This window comes from Carlito syrichta, unplaced genomic scaffold (assembly GCF_000164805.1).
Source record: "Carlito syrichta isolate Samal-C Ts95f unplaced genomic scaffold, Tarsius_syrichta-2.0.1 Scaffold309768, whole genome shotgun sequence".
Classification (NCBI taxonomy): domain Eukaryota; kingdom Metazoa; phylum Chordata; class Mammalia; order Primates; family Tarsiidae; genus Carlito; species Carlito syrichta.
Window position 1 is genome coordinate 234,711 of NW_007253864.1, and position 20,127 is coordinate 254,837.

Genomic DNA, 20,127 nt, shown 5'->3' on the forward strand with positions numbered 1-20,127 from the left:
AGCAGGAATCACATTTGAGTAGGATGAGGATGGCTCCATGTAGGGGAAGGAGGGGTTGCCTGACATGGGGTGTCAGACCCCAAGTGAGATAAAGTGACAAGGTATTATACAATCCATGCTTCTTACTTACTAGCTGTATAACTTTGGCTAAGGAACTACATAAATTTACCCTCAATTTCTTCTTGACATTAGTCCCCAATAAATGTGGCTTTTATTCATACTACTACTAAAACTGCAGACACATATATGTATAGAAAAAGGTTGAAAAGAAATAGACTAAATCAGGCATGAACCTGATTTTTATATTCTTCTTTCATTTTATACTTTCCGGGGTTTCTTTTCTCTACAATGAGCATATGTTGCTTTTTTAAATCAGAGAAGAACGCATCAGATGTTATCAAATAATAGAATATAGCTGAACTTTTACAATGTAAATTTACTACTTTTATACATTTTTTTAAAATAATAGTTATTTTAAAAGACACCATTCTGACTTTCATTTCTTTTAAAGATGCAAATTGCTAATAGAAACTCCTAAACAAAGTATCCAAAGGAAAGTGAGTTATTGGTTGAATTTAATACCTATTAATTTAGTCTCAAGCCAAATGTCCACATTTGTGTGATATATTAAGAATGAAATAATGTTTACCTATAACTGACACTGAATGAGAGGATAGGAACTTTAGAATATAAAGCTAGTCCCTGAGGTCAGGCAAGAGAGAGAAGGGAAGAGAGAACCTTAACACTAAATACATTCCCACAGGGAGATTTCTGTGTATCAGAATCAGATCAAAATGAACCCATTTAGAATGGGAAAAGCACTGCATATGAAGACTGCAAACCATTCTGGTCCCTGCTCTGCCTCATAGTAACTAAGTGAACTTGGGAGAATTAAGAGCAATCTCTGCCATCTTTCTTCTCAAAGAAGATTGAGATTACTTCTGAAACTGACGTGTAAACTGTAAGGCAGCATACAAATGGAAGGCAAGAAACTAAGGGCTTACTTAGATAAGTGTTCAACAAATACAGGAATCACCCCATGAGAAGAATAAAAGAGGTAAAGGGACACACTAAATTCCACTGAATCACACTGGGAGAAGGAGTCCCTCCACAACAATCTTCCAACCTTCTTGCAGACATGAAGGAGAAAGTCTCAGATTGTTACCTTGACATGGGTAACATCTCTCTAACAGTTACTAATCTCCTCTTTTTAACAACAAACAGGACTCAGACACAGGATCTAGCAAATAAAAGTAACAGACACTTAATACTGTTTTAGTTTCTCTAGATTTATATTTATAAAACACTTCTAATTGTGTCAAGTGATACTGGATTTCCATTTAAGATAGTGGTATAAAAATTTCCCTTTAAAATAAATTCATTTCAGTGAAAGATTAAAAAATTAGTTTATTTAGAGAGAAAGAGTATGCAAATAATTGTTTAAGTAGTGTGTGGATATGACAAAAACTTCGAAGCTGAAATGCAAAGCACTGAGATTTGGAAAACACTCAATGAGCAACAGCCTAAAGAGCTATTCCATACTGTAAATATCTAAAAGGCAAGGACCAAAAATTACCCACCTCCAAAATCTCAACTAGAACCTTACACAGTACCTGGAATGTAGAGGACTCTACAAATACCCAATTAACTGGAAATTAACTCTTATCATAAATACTTGGCTTGAACGCTGGTTCTTCCTGGCTCCAAAACCAACATATGAGTAGATTTCCCCAGGCAGTTAGGAATGAGATATACCCTGAAATTAGAGCTAAGTAGAGAATAAACCCTGAGAAGCTTTGTGAGTAAAAAAGAATACTGTTTGTACACTGTGCATCGGAAAACAAGTAGAAACTCAAAAAACAAAAAACTTACAACACAGAAGCAAAAAGCAAAGCCCCAAAAACACCACAGCTTCGGTTAGCTTAACCACAGCTGAAATATTGCTTCCTAATGAACTAAATGACCAGTGAAGAGAAAAGTCCCATTGTGAGGTCAGCTGTTCCTGAGAAGAAAACAAATTCAAAACTAGAAAAAACTCTCACTACTAAAAACTTATACAGACAGGGAAGTATTTTTTAAAATTATCACTGATAAGTTGACTTGGCAGATTTAAAAGCTCTAACGAAGAACCCTGAAAATTGTTTAGGACATTTAGGGAACTACATAAATGCTTAAAAAGAAAAGCAACTTTTAAAACTTTAGCAGTATCTAAAAAAAATTGGTTACATGTTCTTATAAAGAGATTTCATTATTGATATAAAATACTCAAAAAGCTTATTTCAAAAAACATACTCAAAATATGTACACCCAATAATCTAAATTTAGACCCTAGGGCATCAATATAATTTTGAATCTCCTAAGATTACCAAGCATAAAATAGCAGTCTCCTTGGTGAAGTGGTATTGCCAATCCTGGTGTCTCTATGTCCCATGAGATCTTAAAACCAACATGCCAAGTATCAGGATCTCTGCCTTCAAGATGAGAGTCATCCTCGCTTTCCTCTTCAGGACCTGTCAAAAGAGAAGAACGTGATCAGAAACGAAATGTTTAACATAAACTTCTGGGTTTTACAATAATTATTTTAGAAATAATTGATACTTTAATGAAAGATGGATGATAACTGAAATATATCCTCCTTTTATGTCATATTTTTTAAAAAGACATTCTAGGATGAATTTAACGTGTCACTTATTTTTTCATCAAAAAATCTTTAGTTTCTTGGTTTTTTGTTTTTGAATTAGGGTCTTACACTGTCACCAAAGCTGGAGTACCCTGGCACAATACATGGCTCACCACAGTCTTGACCTTCTGGGCTCAGACGATCCCTCTGCTTCAGCCTCCTGAGTAGCAAGGACTACATGTGCATGCCACCATGCTCAGCTTATTTTTTTCATCTTTTTGTAGAGACAAGGTCTCACTATGTTGCCTAAGGTGGTCTCAAACTCCTGGGCTCAAGCAATCCTCCCAGTTCGGATTCCCAAAACACTGGGATTAAAGGACTGAGTTACCATATCTAGCCTTAAATAAAATAAGGAGGAAATAACCACTGATACCAAGAAAGGTAAAAGAAAATTGTTTAAAAGTATAGAAAAATAAAAGTTTCCAAATTCTTTTCATGAAAATAGAAAAATATGTATGAAAACCCTAAAAGACAATGCATAAACATACCAATCTCATATCTGAAAATCAACACAAAATTCCTAAATAAAATACATGAAAATTGGCAGCATATTAAAAAAATAACATTCCATGACCAAGTAGAACTTATCCTGGGAATACAAAGATAGCTGAATGTGTAAAAACTTATACTTAAATTCATCAAACTCATAAATCAAAACAAAACAAAAAAATCATGAGTCATCACTCTGGTGACACAAAAATATTTGATAAATATTTGATAAATATCCTTTCATGATAAAAACCTTAATAAAATAGGAATAAATAGCTACTTCCTTCACATGATAAAAATGTAGCTCTGTCTCAACCCCAGAACCAGCATCCGATTTTAATAGAGAAAAGAGAAACATTAGAAACATTCCCAAAGTTAAGAATTAGAAAAAGATGCTCTTTATCACCACAATGAATTATCACTATTCTAAAAGGAATGGCCAACACAGTGGTGCCCTCTGGAATATAACAGAGCAGCCCTAATTAGACAAAATAAGAAATATAAAAGTTTTTAAATTTTAAAAAATTGCAGAGAATATATTTATCTACAAATCAATGAGGAAAAATATATCTCAAAAAACAGACAAATTAAGAAAAGTTAGCTACAAAATTAAATCGCAGTAATTATTAACCTCTATAAATATAAACAAACATCCCATTTATTAAATTATCTAGTAAGACTGTTATGCATGCATTGTCTACATGAAGAAAAACTTTAAAATGCTACTGAAAAGCATACAAAAAATTTAAGCAGATGTAGAGACATGCTTCTTGGGAAATAAAACTGAACATTATGGAAATGACATTTCATTAAATTCATCTAGAAATTTGACACAATCAAGATTTAAAAACACAATAGGATTGTTTTTTAAATGAGTGGGGTTGGTAACTACAAAAGCTGCTTCCATAAAGCACATGGAAGTATATATAAGCAACAATAGCCAAGAAATGTTTTTCCTAATATATAAAGAGTTCCTTACCTAACAATAAAGATCAATAGACAAGTTAAAAAATGGGCAAATGTTATAAAGGCACAACACATAAAAGGAAATTAAACTGGCTCATAAACTTATAAGAAGTTGTTCCAATGTATTCACACAAATGTAAATTAGAATCATAAGAGAGATTTTTCACCTCCCAAATCAGAAAAGATCAAACAGTTTGAAAAATACTCTAGCAGTAAGAGTATAGCAAAATGGCACACTTCTACTCGTTGTAGAGGAAAATTTGGCAATATTACCAAAATTACAAATGTATAAACTCTTTGACCCTTATAGGAATTCCACATTTAGTAATGCATATTAAAATTCCTATCTTCAGGGGTTATAAAATGACCACTGCAAGCAAATTTATTGTAGTATTGTTTACAAGAGCAAAAAGTCAGATATAACTTAAATATTCATCAAGAGGTTTCTGATTAAACAAAGTATGATATGTCCAGATTATAAAAGACTATGTAGCCGCTAAAAATAATATGATTAGGCAATGATATGAAATGACCTGATTTATTTTTTAAATAAAAAAATAGGCTATAATTCATACTAAAAAATAAAGTACATATAATATTTCTAGAAGGATACTCAAGACTGACTTTTCTGGGGCATAAGAGTGGAAGACACACATAAAGGAAGTAGAAGGTACAAACTATGATTCGCCTATAATCACAGTCTTACAGGAATAACTCCACGTTTAAGAAATATTTAAAAGTTCATTTAAGAAATATTTATTGGCCAGGTGCAGTGGCTTACACCTGGAATCCCAGCACTTTGGGAGGCTAAGGCAGAAGAACTGTTTAAGGTCAAGAGTTCAAGACCAACCTGTAGAACATAGCAAGACTCAATCTCTACTAGGAAAAAATAAAATAAGATTAGCCGAGTATGGTGCTGCATGCCATAGTCCTAGCTAGTGGAGTAGGAGGATCCCTTGAGCCCAGGAGTTCTAGGCTGCAGTGACCTATGATCATGCCACTGCACTCGAGCTTGGATGATACAGCGAGGCCTTGTATCAAAAATAAATAAATAAATACTTATTGAGCACTTACAATATACTGGTCATTGTGCCAAGCACTTAGGATCTATCAGTGTATCAGTGACTGAAACAAAGAGCTGTGCCCCTTCAAGGAAGCTTTACTTCCAGTGGAACTGCAGATGCTCATTACTGATTACTACACCAAGGGGACATTTTAAATTTAAATTCCATCAGACTTTAAACTGCTGTATTAGACTCTGGTCTTCAAGAGCAGAGTTCATTTTTCTATTTAATCCACAACTCAAGCCGTAGTGACCAGCACATAGAAAGCATTCAATGAACCCTGATACTAGTTCCTTGATTAAACAAAACGTTATTCAGTTCACACCATTCAGTCCTTATTGTACTTTGGAAGAAAAAACAAAAATACCTAAAATTAAACCAAAGAACATAAGAAAGCATGGCACTGTAGTACAGTCCTCAAAGCTAAAGAAGTTTAAGAAGGGAGGGGTTCAACAAGTTAGATATAAAAATAAAAATATCTAAATATAAAGATATAAATAGTTAGAGCCGAATACCTAAAGAAGGTCAAACCTGAAAGACAAAAGTGTTTAGACTAGCAGAGGGTAGAATAAGAAGTAACGAAGGAGACAAAAAAGATGCAAAATTTTATGCCATCATAATTGACAACAAAGTATGTTTTACTTAGGTTGCATCGTATACACACTATGTAAACAATTCAAAAGTTCATACATCCCAGATGGCATATACCCATACACAGAATCCCTAAATTCTGAACATCTTGCACTACAGCAACGGCACACAAGGGTTAAAGGCAGGAAAAGAAAGGAAAAAATGCAGCTCTCCTTTTTAACTACTCATTCATATTACTGTGTCCTAGGTATGGTGAAAAAGAACAGGCCAGAAGTTCAAGTGCATGATTCTGCAAGAAAGGAATGCTGCTAAGTGACTTTTAAGGACACATCCTACTTTGGATATTCTTCACTCCCCTAAGTTTGAATCTAAAATCTAATATTGCCATATTAATAGAATCTTACTTTTTTCATAATTGCTGTTCTAATACATGTTTTCTCAAATACTTTTAATTAAGAGCATCTTTTAATTAGATTTTTTTAAAGAATAATTTCATATAATAATAAAAAGTTCATTGAATCCTTTCCTAGGTTAATCCAAAAAACAAAACAAAACATTTTTTTTTAATCCTCCAAAGTAGGGATAACAAATACCTTACATATCATGGGACACAACTGATTGGTTGGTTGTGGTTTTTCTGAGCCTTGGTAGAGAAGACTTCTGAAACTTTCTACAGGCTTAGCAAGAAAGAATGTCATGATCTCATGGGCACCAGAAGCGTTAGTGGCAGCATCAGCACTAGATAGTTGCTATCCATGCCTGATGGCATTCTATAGGCAGTTCATACTTATATACATTGTTACACTTGAAGATAACAGAAGTCGCTGAACTAGAGCTTGTGGATCAGAAAAGAACTCACAACGGTGTATAGCTTGACCAGTACAATATTTCCTTAACAAATCTAAATAAATTGGCAACTGACAAAAGTACTTTACATAAAAATCCAAATCCTCAGCCATTACTGAATTACAAGATCAGGTATTACTAAGCCAATCACAAGCCACTATAGGTAAGAAACAGCTGCCCTTTTTAGACAAGGTATGTGGTCTTTGCTAGTCACAGACCCCAGACAGTCACTTCACTTTGCTCATCTGCAGTACCTGCCTGCCTAGACCCTACAACAAAGTCTGTGAACCTTGCTCCAGAGCTTGGTCATAGATCCCACAGGCAAATCAGTCCAGTGACCTGCTTTTGTTAAATAAAGTTTAACTAGAATACAGTCATGGCCATTCATTTACATAAGTGGCTGCTTTGACACAAAACATCAAAGTAGCTAAGACACAGACTATAGGACCCACAAAGCCAAAAATATTTATTGTCTGGCCCTTTACAGAAAACATTTGCCCCTGTTCTAAAGTCTTGATATTTGTGATCTGATGTCTATCCATATGAGACGAAATGCTCAGGCTGCATAAAACAATAATGATGCAATATGACTAACATCCAATAGTATAACAAGACAAATGATAGCACACAACATAAAGCAATTAATGCTAAATTAAGCTGATATCCAGATCAATTTGGCAAAAGAATACTAACATGAAAAACTGAATGTTTATATTTGTGATAACCAAAGACAACAGATACAGCAAATAGTACATGAAAAAATAATAGAAATATTTTAAGGTTTTTCATATGTCACTTGTATCACCGAAGACTATTCATAGAAGAAAGAAAGAGAGAGGGAGGGAGGGAGAGAAGGAAGAAGGGAGAAAAGAGATAGAGAGGAAGGAAGGGGGGGAGGAGGGAAGGAAGGAAGGAAGAAGGGATGAAAGAGAAAAAAAGAGAGAAAGAAGAAGGGAGAGAGAGAAGGAGAAAGGGAGAGAAGGGGGAAGGGAAGGAGGAGGTGGGGGGGGAGAGAGAAAGAGAGAGAAAGGGACTATAATCTAACCTCAAAAAAAAAAAAAAAGATTTTAAAACTACAAAGACCATGGCTTTCAGATAGTTTTAAGGTCACTGCATGTGAACTTCTACTAAGTGGTCATCTTTATAGGATAATAGGCTGTTTGCCTACTTTCCTCTCTATCTTTCATCCTGGTACTCTTCTCAATCTAGCACCAATAAAGTCCTGAACAACAATCAAAGGCAGCAACTGCAATCTGTTTCTTGATGTCTCCCATAAAACCAGCACCTTTGAAATGTGCTCATTACAATGATGTTTTGGAGATGGGTTTTCCCCTTTTGGGGCTGGGGAGGGAGGAAGGTTGTATATCTGATAATATTTTTATTGCTTAAGTATGGTATTCTTACATTCTCATTGAAATCAATTTGTAATTATCTACAGCAACTGTAACTGATTACTCTTGCCCCATGCTATTTTGGAAACAAGCAGAGGCAACAGGTTCCTACTTGCCTTTAAACCTCAGTAAAATTGAAAACATTTTCAGTGTTCTCAGTGTGGCTGGTGCATTCCCAGCTCTCACTAACCAAACTTTTCTTTTTTTTGAGTTGGAGTCTCACTCTTGTTGCCCAGGCTGGAGATGCAGTGGCACACTACAGCCACCACAACCTCAACCTGCTGAGGTTAGACAGTCCTTCCACCTCAGCCTTCCAAGTAGCTGGAACTACAGATGCACGCCACCACACCCGGCTAGTTTTTGTGATTTTATTGTAGAGAGGAAGTCTCACCAAATTGCCCAGGCTGGTCTCGAACCCCTGGGCTCAGGCAATCCTCTAGCCTTGGGCTCCCAAAGTGCTGGGATTATAGGTTGAGCCACCTTGCCTGGCCACTAACCAAACTATTAAATAAATAAAAAATGTGACAAAATTCAAAAGACTATTAAGTTTAAAATGTCCAGCCCCCCCCCCAATTAACCAATTCAATGTTTTAGGATAACTCATTTTTGAGAAAAATTAATTTCATTTAATAAAGGGTAAATGCTTCAGATATTTTGTTTACTTTCATAAAACTATATGTAACCCCTGCTATACAGGAAACAGAGAAGCCAGAATATGATGGTAGAGACTATAGTGTTTATCAAATAAAGCATATTGCAAAAAATTTGGTACCATACTTTAATTACATACATAATATTGTATGTCAAGAACTTCCCTCGTATGTAAGTATATATTCATCATCACCACACTAAAAAAAAGCCTCATTTCTTATTCTCTATTTCATATTAAGACCTAAGATATATGAGATTTCCACTCTTGCAATTACTTTCTCTGTTCCCTCATACACATCTAGGCGGGCTTAATTAAGTAGCAGGTCCCTTCCTATCCATGTCCCATATCTTGAGGTAAGAGAAACCCAAAAGTTCTAGATGGTCAGCTGGAATATAGAGCCTAATGATGCCTTATTTGTCCAGTGCTGACCTTTGACATTCCAATGTCTGAGACTTTTTTTTTTTAAATGGAGGGAGACAGAAGGTGAAAAAGGAAAATGTAAGATTGGGAACTTGTGATAATCCAACACTTCAAAATTGGGAAGACACATTCCTGGAGGGAAATGGCATGATGTGTGTGTAAGGGCACAATCAATCCTGGGTTGCAAGAACGTCATATGGATGATATGGACTTGCAAAAAAAGAGGTTAGAGAAGTGGGTAGAGAACAGGACATGGAGGGCACTGTGAATCACAGTAAAGAATCTAGACATACTGAGGACAATGACAGACACTAAAGCCATTTTCATAGGTCAGATCTGCTTTCAGAATGACCCCTCTGGAGGCCACAAGCCTCTGTGTGCATACTTAGTATACTTTTTTTGGACTGGTTCCCAAAGCAATGGTAGATGGATACTGTAGAAACCAGAGAATATTTGGGAAACACCACTGAAGGATTATATCCCTAGGAGAGAAAGGGTAGTCAAGAAGAAGCCTCTCTGTGGAGTTTTACCATTTAGAAATGCTTTTCCTTGATTGCTTGTGAGGAACAAGGAGTCAAGCTGCTGCTGACACAGAGCATTTTCTTTCTCAGCCACAGAGGAATGAATGGTCTGAAAAAATGGAGAATTCAGAAAAGTTTGAAGGGGATGGTGGGACTCATCAGTTGCAGCTCAGAATCTATAACAAGAAGCTGCTCTCAGATGCCTCGAAACAAGCAATTCAGGACGAATGTAGTCCCTTGACACAGATAAATTGTAAAATTAATTATAAGTTTTCTGAGATTTCAGGCAAAATATTGAAAAGTCTTTACAGAAAAATCTAAAGCCCTTCAACATGATGTCTGGCTCTGTCAGCTTTCAGATTAAGCATTTGGGGGAAAAAATTTTAAGATAAAAATATTCACATACATAGGAGAGCCTCATTACATCATGTTTCATGAACTTGGGAGAAAATCGAAAGTAGGAAAAGGAGAGAAAAATTGCTTTGGGGGCCCCTGGCTAAAGCTTCAAAATCACTACATTATCTGAAGTACAATATAAAATGTGGAAAGGAAAGCAGAGACACTTCTCAAACAAGACATTCTCCAAACCAGAGCTTCTAACAATAGAGGTTATAATTACTTGGGTAAGCTGAGGAAGGTAAAAAGAGAGTTGTAGAGACACACAGGAAACCCTTACATTGTAAATAACACAGAAGACCAGAATCAAACTGGGTTAATCAAAAGAGGATCGTCATTTGTTCATCTATCTTCAGGTAAAGCTTTATCCAAGGTTCAAAGTACACATCCAATACCCAGTTTCTCTCCTTCCCAAATCTCAAAAAGAGGGCTGCCACAAAGGCTAGGAGCAGTTGTTTGGTGGCAATGAGCTGAAGAATAGACAAAAGATGAAGGGGAAGAAACTGGAAACTGATCATACCATTACTGTTGAAACAAGGTCCGCTTGAAGTCAGTGAGACCCCCTGGTCTTAGTACTAAGTGAGATGATTCCTAACCTTTTTAAATTAGGCCTCTTTAGATCCAGAATCTGCTTTTGTTATCAAAAGAATCCTATTACTAAACAGAAACTGCAGTTGCAGAAATCAGAGAGTTATTGGACAGTGGCCACAAAGTAGAAATAGTCTCAATGTCTCAAGAACAACAAATCCTTACTGATTTGAGGCAACAAATACTTACACTACATGCAGATACAAAGAAGGATGAAGACAAAAATTATGTCTTTAAAATGCTTACAAATCTAATTCAAAAATCCATTAAATTATTCACCTATGGCCTTAGCAGTCAGGACAGTTTACTATCATGGAGAAGTAACTAGAAGGGCACAATTCTAGGATACTGATACGTTTTGTTTATTGATCTGGGTGCTAGGTACACAGGTATGTTCACTTTGTGGCAATTATTCAAGCTGTATGTTTATGATGTATGTTATAGTTCAATAATTAAAACTCAATAGCTCGGTTGGGAGATAAAGCTAAGAAAATATCCTAGAAATCAGACTAAAATAAAATAAACAAAGATTGAAAATAAGGGAATAAATAAGAAACCTAGAGGAAGAGTCCAGAAAGTTCAACATCCAAATCATATGGAAACCAGAGAGAAGAGAAAACTGGAGAGGAAGAAATAAAGTAATTCAAGAAAATGCCCAACAATTGAAGGGCATGAATTTCAGACTGAAAGGCCTCCACAATGCCAGTATAATAGATTTTTAAAAATCACTGTGAAATAGGATGACTATCCAACGTGAAAAAGTGACATAAACACTTACCAAAAAAATCAAATTCTTAACATGAATATAATTTTTTCAAAATTCTGAAAAAATTATTTCATAATAAGATTTTCATATGCAAAGTACCTACATATTTCAACGTAGAATAAAGATAATTTAAGATACTCAAGGTCTCAAACTTTTGCTTCATAAGCATTCTTTCTCAAGAAATCATTGTAGGACATGCCTCACCAAAATAAAATTTTTTTTAAAAATCAGGAGACAGCAAGATATGGGATGTAGGAAACTGAAGAGTAAATAAAAGAGAGAGGTCAAGGGAATTCACTGGATTATGATGAAAAGATATTACAAAACAGGACGGCTGTGCGTCAGGCATAGAACATAACCAATCCAGATTAGAGGATGAGAGAGAAGAGACTCTGGAAGACAGTTCTTTAAGAAATTAAAACAGACAAAATGTCTGATGGTTCTGAAGTTCTAGAGAGGAGATTTAGACAACTGGTAGAGCATGGCGTTTAATCAGTCATAGCTGTGTAGAAAACCATACAAACATGCAAAACTCAAGACCACTATTATTACAAGAAAAAGTGAAAAGTTGAAAAGAAAAGGAAAACTGATCACAGTTTATGACAAGCCTGGATAGCATTTTCATGTATATGATAACTATAAAGACTGAAAGCAGATATCAAAACTATAATAAATCTATATGGAATATAGGGGAATCAGCAGAGTGTACATGTATAGGTGAACAGAGAGAAAAAAGGGAGCTAAGTAAATCTTCACCTTCCATATCAGGAAGCCAATATGTAATGCTCAAAATAATAAAAGCATGTTATAACTATCAAAAGCATTAACTGAAAGAGCAGAAATGATTGCCACATAAAAATGAAAATGAGAAGACATGCATATTAATAACTGTTGTTTTTTCTTAACAAACCTTATGGAAATATTTGGCTTTTAAAAATGTGAATGTATAATTTTAATAAAACTAAAAACAACTGACATTTATTGAATGCTTACTATGTCCTAAATACTGCTGTTATGTTCTTAGCACTTTACACGTATTTAATCCTCACAACCCTGAATTTGGGTACTTTCCTCATCACTATTTTACAGATCAGAAAACTGAGTTACAAAGAATTTATGCAACTTGCCTAAGGTTCCACTAACTAATATCAATACGAATGATATTGTTTAATAGTACAGAAGTTAAATGCCCAATTAATGTCATAGACAATAAAGTCTATTCCACTCTAATTTGTTCTCTTATCCTTTGCTCATTGCATTAATATATCACTAAACATTCAGCTATTCTTGGAGTAAATATTTGCAAATCATATAACTGAATATACAGAATAAACAAAGAACTTATAAGACTCAACAACTTTAAAAAAACAATTCCAAAATGGACAAAGAACTTAAGTAGACATGTCTCCTAAGAAGATATGAAAATGACTAACAGAAACGCGGTAAGACACTCAACATCATTAATGGTTAAGGAAATGCAAATCAAAACCACAATGAGATAACACTCATACCTATTAAGAGGGCTATTATCAAAAAAACAGAAAACATTAAGTGTTAGCATAGATATGAAGATATTAAAACTCCTGTGCAGGCCAGGCACGGTGGCTCAAGCCTGTAATCCCAGCACTTTGGGAGGCCAAGGTGAGAGGATTGCCTGAGCCCATGGGTTCGAGACTAGCCTGGGCAACATGGTGAGACCTTGTCTCTACAATAAATCAAAAAATTAGCCAGGCATGGTAGCACATGCCTGTAGTTCCAGCTACTTGGAAGGCTGAGGCGGAAGGATCGCTGGTGCCCAACAGGTCAACACTGGGGTGGCCGTGAAGCATGCCACTGCATTCCAACCTGGGCAACGGAGTGAGACTCCAACTCAAAAAACAAAAACAAAAACAAAGAAAACCTTGTGCAATGCTGTTCAGAGTGTAAAATACTGCAGTAGCTATGCAAATGATTCCTAAAAAAAGTCAGCATAGAATAATCATTTGATCTCATTTCTGGGTACATACACAAAAGAACCTAAAGCAGAGACTCAAACAAATATCTGTATATTGATGTCTACCACAACTTTATTCACAATAGCCAGAAGTTGGAAACAAACATTCACCAACAGATGAACTGATAAAATGAGGGCTATACCTACAATAGAATATTATTCAGTCTTAAAAAGGAATGAAATTCCATAATATGAATGAATCTTGAAGACATTATATTAAGTGAAATAATCCAGATACAAAAGGACAAATATTACATGATTCCACTTACATGAGGGACCTAGAGAGAGTAGAAGGTAGAAAAGTATTCACCAGGGGAAGGGGAAAGGAGAAATGGGGAGTTTCTATTTAATGGATACAAAGTTTCAATGTGTGATGATGAAAAAATTCTGAAGATGAAAAGTGATCATAGTTCCACAACAATGTGAATGTACTTAATGCCAATGAACTATATACTTAAAAATAGTTATAGTGGTAAATCTTATATGTATTTTATCACAATAAAAAGAGTTTAAAAAAAGGAACAAACTATTGATACAACAATATGGGTGAATCTCAAAATAACTATGCTAAGTTAAAGAATACAGACAAAAAAATGGTGGCAGATATATAATTCCATCGATATAAATGCTAGAAAATGCCAGCTAATCTAGTGACAGAAAACACATCTGGTAGGAAGAGGAACTGCAAAGAGGCACAAGGACATTTCTGAGAAAATGGGTATGTTCAGTATCTTGACTGTGGGAACAGTTTCACAGGCATCTTAAAACTTATAAGACTCTAATTGTGCAATATACGTAGTATAATGCATGTCAATTATACTTGAATAAAGATATTCAGAGAGGGGGAAAATTCAGTCATTCTTGTTGGCTTAGCCTTCCCTTGGCAAATGGGAGAGTGTCACTCCTTTTTCATTGGTGCTGAAACCCTGCCATTTTATTTTTGGTAAAAAGATATGGGACCGTATTTATACATTTCTCACCATCTCTGCCTCTTCTAATTTAGACCATCATTTCTAATCTGGATTACTTCGATGGCCCCTTTAAGCTTTCCCATTTCCAGTGTTGCTTCTCTTATTCTTTCCAAAAGTCTGCAATGGCTCCCAATCTTACTCCAAATCTAAACCTAGTACAATGTAGTATGATATTACAAGGCCCTATCTTTGGTTACCCATACCCTTGCCCCTCTGTCTTCACTTCTTTTCCTCTTCCCTTACTCAATTCCAACCACACTAGTTGCTTCTGAAACATTCCAGTCATGTTCCTTCTCTCTGCCTTTGCACTTCCTATCCTCTTCTCTTTGTTCCCTGCCCCCTCCTTTAAATTTCTGAGTGGCTCCTTCTCTCCTTCCAATCTTTGCTTAAATGATACCTTCTAAATAAGGCCTTGCCTGAGTTCCCTATTTAAAATTGTAAGCCTAGCCTTCACCCTTGTCATACAATCTACATCTTTATTTTGTTGTCTATTTATTGTCTCCCCTTGCTGAAATGTAAGCTTGATGAAGTCAGGAATTTTGTCTGTTTTGTTCACAGTTATATGTTCAGCATCTAGACAAGGGCCTAGCAAATAGTAGATTCCTATTGTTAAATGAATAAATAATAACATGAGTGCAAAAAAAGTGACTTATTAGACCAAACAAGTTTTACTGAGCAGTATAAGTGACTTCAAAAAATAACTGATAACACATGGGATGATACAATAAAACAGATATACGTCAAATGGGTTTTGAGATCTTAGACGGGGCTGCTGGGAGGCTAAGGAACACAATAAGTAGCTTAGCATTTTTACAAATGTTCCAAAACTCCAAGCTGCAATTACAACCTAGCTTTTCAGTGATAGTCTCAGTGATGACCTAAGGAATACATGACCATTCATTTTAAAATAGAGCTTCAAGAATTATGTCAACAAATTTTCATCCTTAGAGGATTCAATGTTTCCCAAATCAAAGACAAAATGGGAATCCTAGAATTCCAAGAAAAGTATTGCAAAATTCCTACTTTCTAACCTATCATATACTCAACAGGAAACACAGATTGGTCTCTCTTCCTTTTGTGAAACTTCTTGGTCCTTCATAGGATACCAAAAAAATAATGTCAAGAATCTGCAATATTTGGCACTATTTAAAAATCTTAAAAATTGTTTTTCTATAAAGACAGTTTCACAAAAAATGCTTCCTGCCAAATAAAGAAACAAAAATGGTAACCAAAAGTTACTGTCTAAGTGATGTTTTTGAAGCTGTTCCAGTCAAAGAACAAGGTGTTGGACCATATTAAACATTGGGTTTTTAATGCTATCTTTGCTAAAATTCGTTTTTATAGCTAGGAGTAACAAGCAATTGCCGCCAAAACTGAAATAGGAAAATCAAATAGTCTGCCTATTTACATATGGTTCCCTGAAGCCATTCCTGATTAAAAATTGTACCATCTCAATCTTCCTACTAGAGATATCTATTAACTAGAATTGCATATGAAAGCCCAAGAATTTAGTATATAATGACACGTATCCTATACAAATTACTTCTCAATGACCTCTACTCATGAAAATAAACCAAAGAGGGATGATTGGCTCATTATAAATCCACAAGAAGATTTCCCTGGGAAAAGGTATTGAAAGCAAAGTCCTGAAAGATCTTAAGCTTCAATGGAATTTAATTTCAGCAGGAAGCAATCACTTCTGCACCTGAATTCCCAGTGCGTTATATGTGAAGCTCTCCAGTAGCAAGCAACATTCTCCAACTTATATCCCTGCTCTTGTCACTAGGGAACTATATGACCTTGGATAAGCCACTTCCTTTCTCAGTGTTTTCATCTGTAAAATGAGAGGCTATAACGAGGTAATTCCAAAGTCTATTCCAGACTTCCAAAAAAGTCTCACTCCTAATGTTTTATCATTTCATAATTATAATCAAAAGAGCACCCCTAACCTCACCTGTCCTCTCAAGGCAAGGAAGGCATGTGATTTACCTTTGGAGTTCCCATTCGGTTTAGAACAGCTAATTGAACTTGCCTTAGCAACTGCTTGACGGACGTATTCGAGGACACAGAAAACATTACAGAGACAAGTTCAAGAACACAGATATCAGTATAGTCCTCTGAAGTGACCACTCTCTGTGGCTCCTTTAGCCCTTCCCAACTTCAAACCGTGACTTTAAACCAAATGGCTCTGTTCTTCAAGTCTACCTTTACCACAGTTCTGGCAGGATTATAAGAAGATCAGAGAACTAAAAATATATCATTTGTTACGTGGAAAAAATCACCTGGAAGAAATGCACCCACCAGAATTTCAGGGCACATGCTTGGTACACCATGTGACCCAAAACCATACATAGCCAGAGACCTAGAGGAAGGTTCTGTTTAGATTAAGCTGTTCTAACATATTCCAATCATCTGAGAGTATGTGCTTGAAAGCCAGAAAGCTACACAGATGTGGGGGAGAGGTGAAGCTGGAGGGAGAAACAAAGGTGTCAAGACCTACAAGGAAAAGCAAGTAGAACATTTCCTTAACCTTTCCTGAAGGTAGACATTTTATAAACACAAATCCTCGAGGCAGTTACACTGCTGGATAGTAAATACCTGCTCATAACGCATGCAACCTTAGATGTTTAGACTCTGAAGCCAAAATGTCTGCATTCAAATCCTAGCTCTGCTAATTACTCACTACAAAACAAGGAACAAGTTAATCATCCTTCTGTGCCTCAGTTTTCTCATCTGTAAAGTAAGGATAACATTAGTACCTTGTTACTACTTCATTCTTTGGGTGGCCGTGAAGAGGATAAAATGAGTCAATACATGGAAAATGTTTATGACAGTACCTGGCACATATGAGGTACCCAGTAAATGAGCACCCTCAGTATTGCTATTTTTATTAGATAGAGTTCTGGGAATCTCTGGGGTTAAGAAAACAAAGGAATTATGTACACTAGTCTTACAGATTCTAATTCTAATACCTCTTTCAGGTAATAGTTGCAAGTATAAACATTCCTATATTTATATATAATCTATATTTGTATACTTTATCAGTCTTAACTACTCCAACTATATAAACTATTCATTAAAAATTTAAAATCCTTTCTGAAAGATATTCTAGGTTTCAAAAACTACTCGATCACCCACGCGCAGGGAGTACAATAGGACTATTAAACTGTGGGCTGAGAGCAAGTGCGAACACAAAGACACCTTTGTAGCAGTCTATGCTATCACATACCACTGCTTCAGTTTCAGAGAATTGTCTCCTTGAGAAAGAAACTAACAAACTCCATTGTTCGTTCACATCAGACTTCTTGGATGTGATAGTTCTTAAATCCCTGGCAAGTCCTTATTAAAGATCAGAGGATTTAGGTTCTTTCCATTAGGACAGCATGGAATCCCTTCAAGCGATTTTCTTGGGTCAGCATCATTATTTGAGATACCAGAGAAACTGGTGATATTTCCAACCACCAAAACAGTTCCTTGTATTGGACTAAAGACATAGGGTAAAGTTAGAAGAGATAATAGTTATCCTAAGGACATTTTTGAAACTAGGGAACTGTAAGAAATTCAAAGAGTACCATGAGATTTTTTTCACCTTAAGTTCCTTTTCCAAAACAGTCATTTTAGAAAACAAAAAACAAGTAAAACAACAACAAAATCCAGTTAAACAACTAGAGTTGTCAGAAAACAATGACCCTTAAAAGTTCCAGTCATTCACTGATGGGACATCTACAACTCTGGTTTTCTAAACATCTTTCAATATAGCAGATAAGAGAGTTAATGCTATGTTTTGTATTCCTTTGTCAAATAATCAGGCACAAAAGAAAATCAGCAATGATCATGCTGTCCTCAATATGTAAAACTACCATTTTTGTGATCCTGTTCTGAGAAATAATGGGGACCCTAAAATCACAAAAACAAAACAACAAAAGAAAAATTTCGATAGGCCACTAAAAGGTAACCTAGGATCTCTGTTCCTAGGGGACTAGATTTCAGAAATGTAAGAACAAGTTTACCACAGGAATCCAAGGGGTCTAAAACTGAAAAACTGGGTAGGGGGCTACATGGTTTCCTGAAAATACAGGACTGTCTGCTTATAAAACCCAACTCAATTGCTTCTGGCAAGGAAGGACAGTAGTAAAAACTGTATGAAGTCAAGAACAAGTCTATATTTGACAAATCACACCCATCAAGATAGTGATGTCAACCACAATAAAATATTTTGGCAAGACTGGAAATGTGCACCTGTGGGAACCTGGAAAGATTTGACAGATTTTTGTTTTCCCGGCCCTTTATCAGCAAGTTAATTATAGCAACTGTACAATCTACTCTGAGCTTTAGAGAAAGACAGTTGGCTGTATGAAACCCAAGATGCTGCTCTCCTGGGCATGGGAAAGACAAAATGACAGTAGTGCTTACACTTAAAAATATTCTGAATACAGTGTAACAATGAGCAAGATAGCATAGCTAAATGAGAATGAGGTATATTCTGTAGATATACAGGAGTGACAAGCCTAAAAAGCACACATAACACACACATGAGCACACACATGCAAACATGCCTAAACAACTCTGGTTATATTACATTCAGGACTGCTTTTTTCCACAGCAGACTGTACCTTCACAGCTATAATTGTACACTGCCACCGCTGACCTGTCCACCAGATTTTCATCATGATGCCAGCTCACTGCCATTTTCCCCATGCCAAAATAAGGCTCTTCTTTCAGATATGGCATTTTCTGAGGATCCATGAAATTGAGCAAAGTTACATTGTATGCTGCTCTACTCTTAATGTCCACTTCATCTTGTCCATCATAGGATGACCCCATGCCAACTCTGGGGAAATCTGCAGCCATACACACTGGCACGGCATCCTCATTAGCCTTCTCTTTGGAAGCAAGTTCTTCCAAAGCCTGGATGGTTTCTGTTTGCAGGTAGTCATTGAGCTTGAGGAAGGTCTGACAAGCAGCAGCTATTTCAGCCTCAATGTATTTTATATCAGAATCTTTCACTGGCCAGGGTACTGTAAAGAGCCTGGTGTTCAGATATTTGTAGGTGCAGCCTGGATTGCCAATGAGGATGCGAGACACCGGTGTGAGCAAATCTTTGCCTTGGATCCTAACCAGGTCCCGAAATAAGCAGCCATGCTTGTGCAGTATGAGGAAAGCTTCTTGAACCTCTTTATGGAGATCCTCGGATACACTGTCGGCTTCTCGGAGAATGAGTTTAGGATATTTCAGCTGCCACTGAAACAAAACCAAAGCAAAGATACATATTTATGAACAGTTACAATTGCATTAATTCCAAAAGTGTGGGGATTTTTGTTAGCACTAGGGTTTGGGGAGTACTACCAGTGTCATTTCTAAACAGGATTCGTATTTCCCTAGCCTAAAATAGAAAACTAAATAAAACAAATGTTGGCCAGGCATGGTGGCTCATGCCTGTAATCCTAGCACTTTGGGAGGAGGAGGTGAGAGGACTGCCTGAGCCCAGGGGTTCAAGACCAGTCTGGGCAACTTGGCAAGACTTCGTCTCTACAATAAATCAAAAAATTAGCCGGGTGCGGTGGCATGTGCCTGTGGTTCTAGCTACTTAGAAGGCTGCGACAGAAGGATCATCGTCTGAGCCCAGCAGGTCAAGACTGCAGTGGCAATGAGCATGCCACTGCATTCCAGTCTAGGTGACAAAGTGAGACTCCAACTCTAAATAAATAAATAAATGTATGTCATCAAGCTCTACAATCAAGATCTTCAAGTTCAACCTCAGACTAGTAATATAAACATGTTAATACATATGAA

The 20,127-nt window shown here is 36.2% G+C and overlaps 1 protein-coding gene across 1 annotated transcript in view; it reads right to left on the reverse strand.

Moving 5' to 3' along the window:
- FTO (FTO, alpha-ketoglutarate dependent dioxygenase) overlaps nucleotides 1–20,127 on the reverse strand; it is a 244,836-nt gene that overhangs the window by 107,645 nt on the left and 117,064 nt on the right. The window contains exons 3-4 of the mRNA XM_008067756.2: nucleotides 18,948–19,575; nucleotides 2,367–2,510 (exon numbers count right to left, since the gene is read on the reverse strand). Of these exons, the coding sequence (XP_008065947.1) occupies nucleotides 2,367–2,510; nucleotides 18,948–19,575 (772 nt within the window). The remainder of the gene's footprint in view (nucleotides 1–2,366; nucleotides 2,511–18,947; nucleotides 19,576–20,127) is intronic.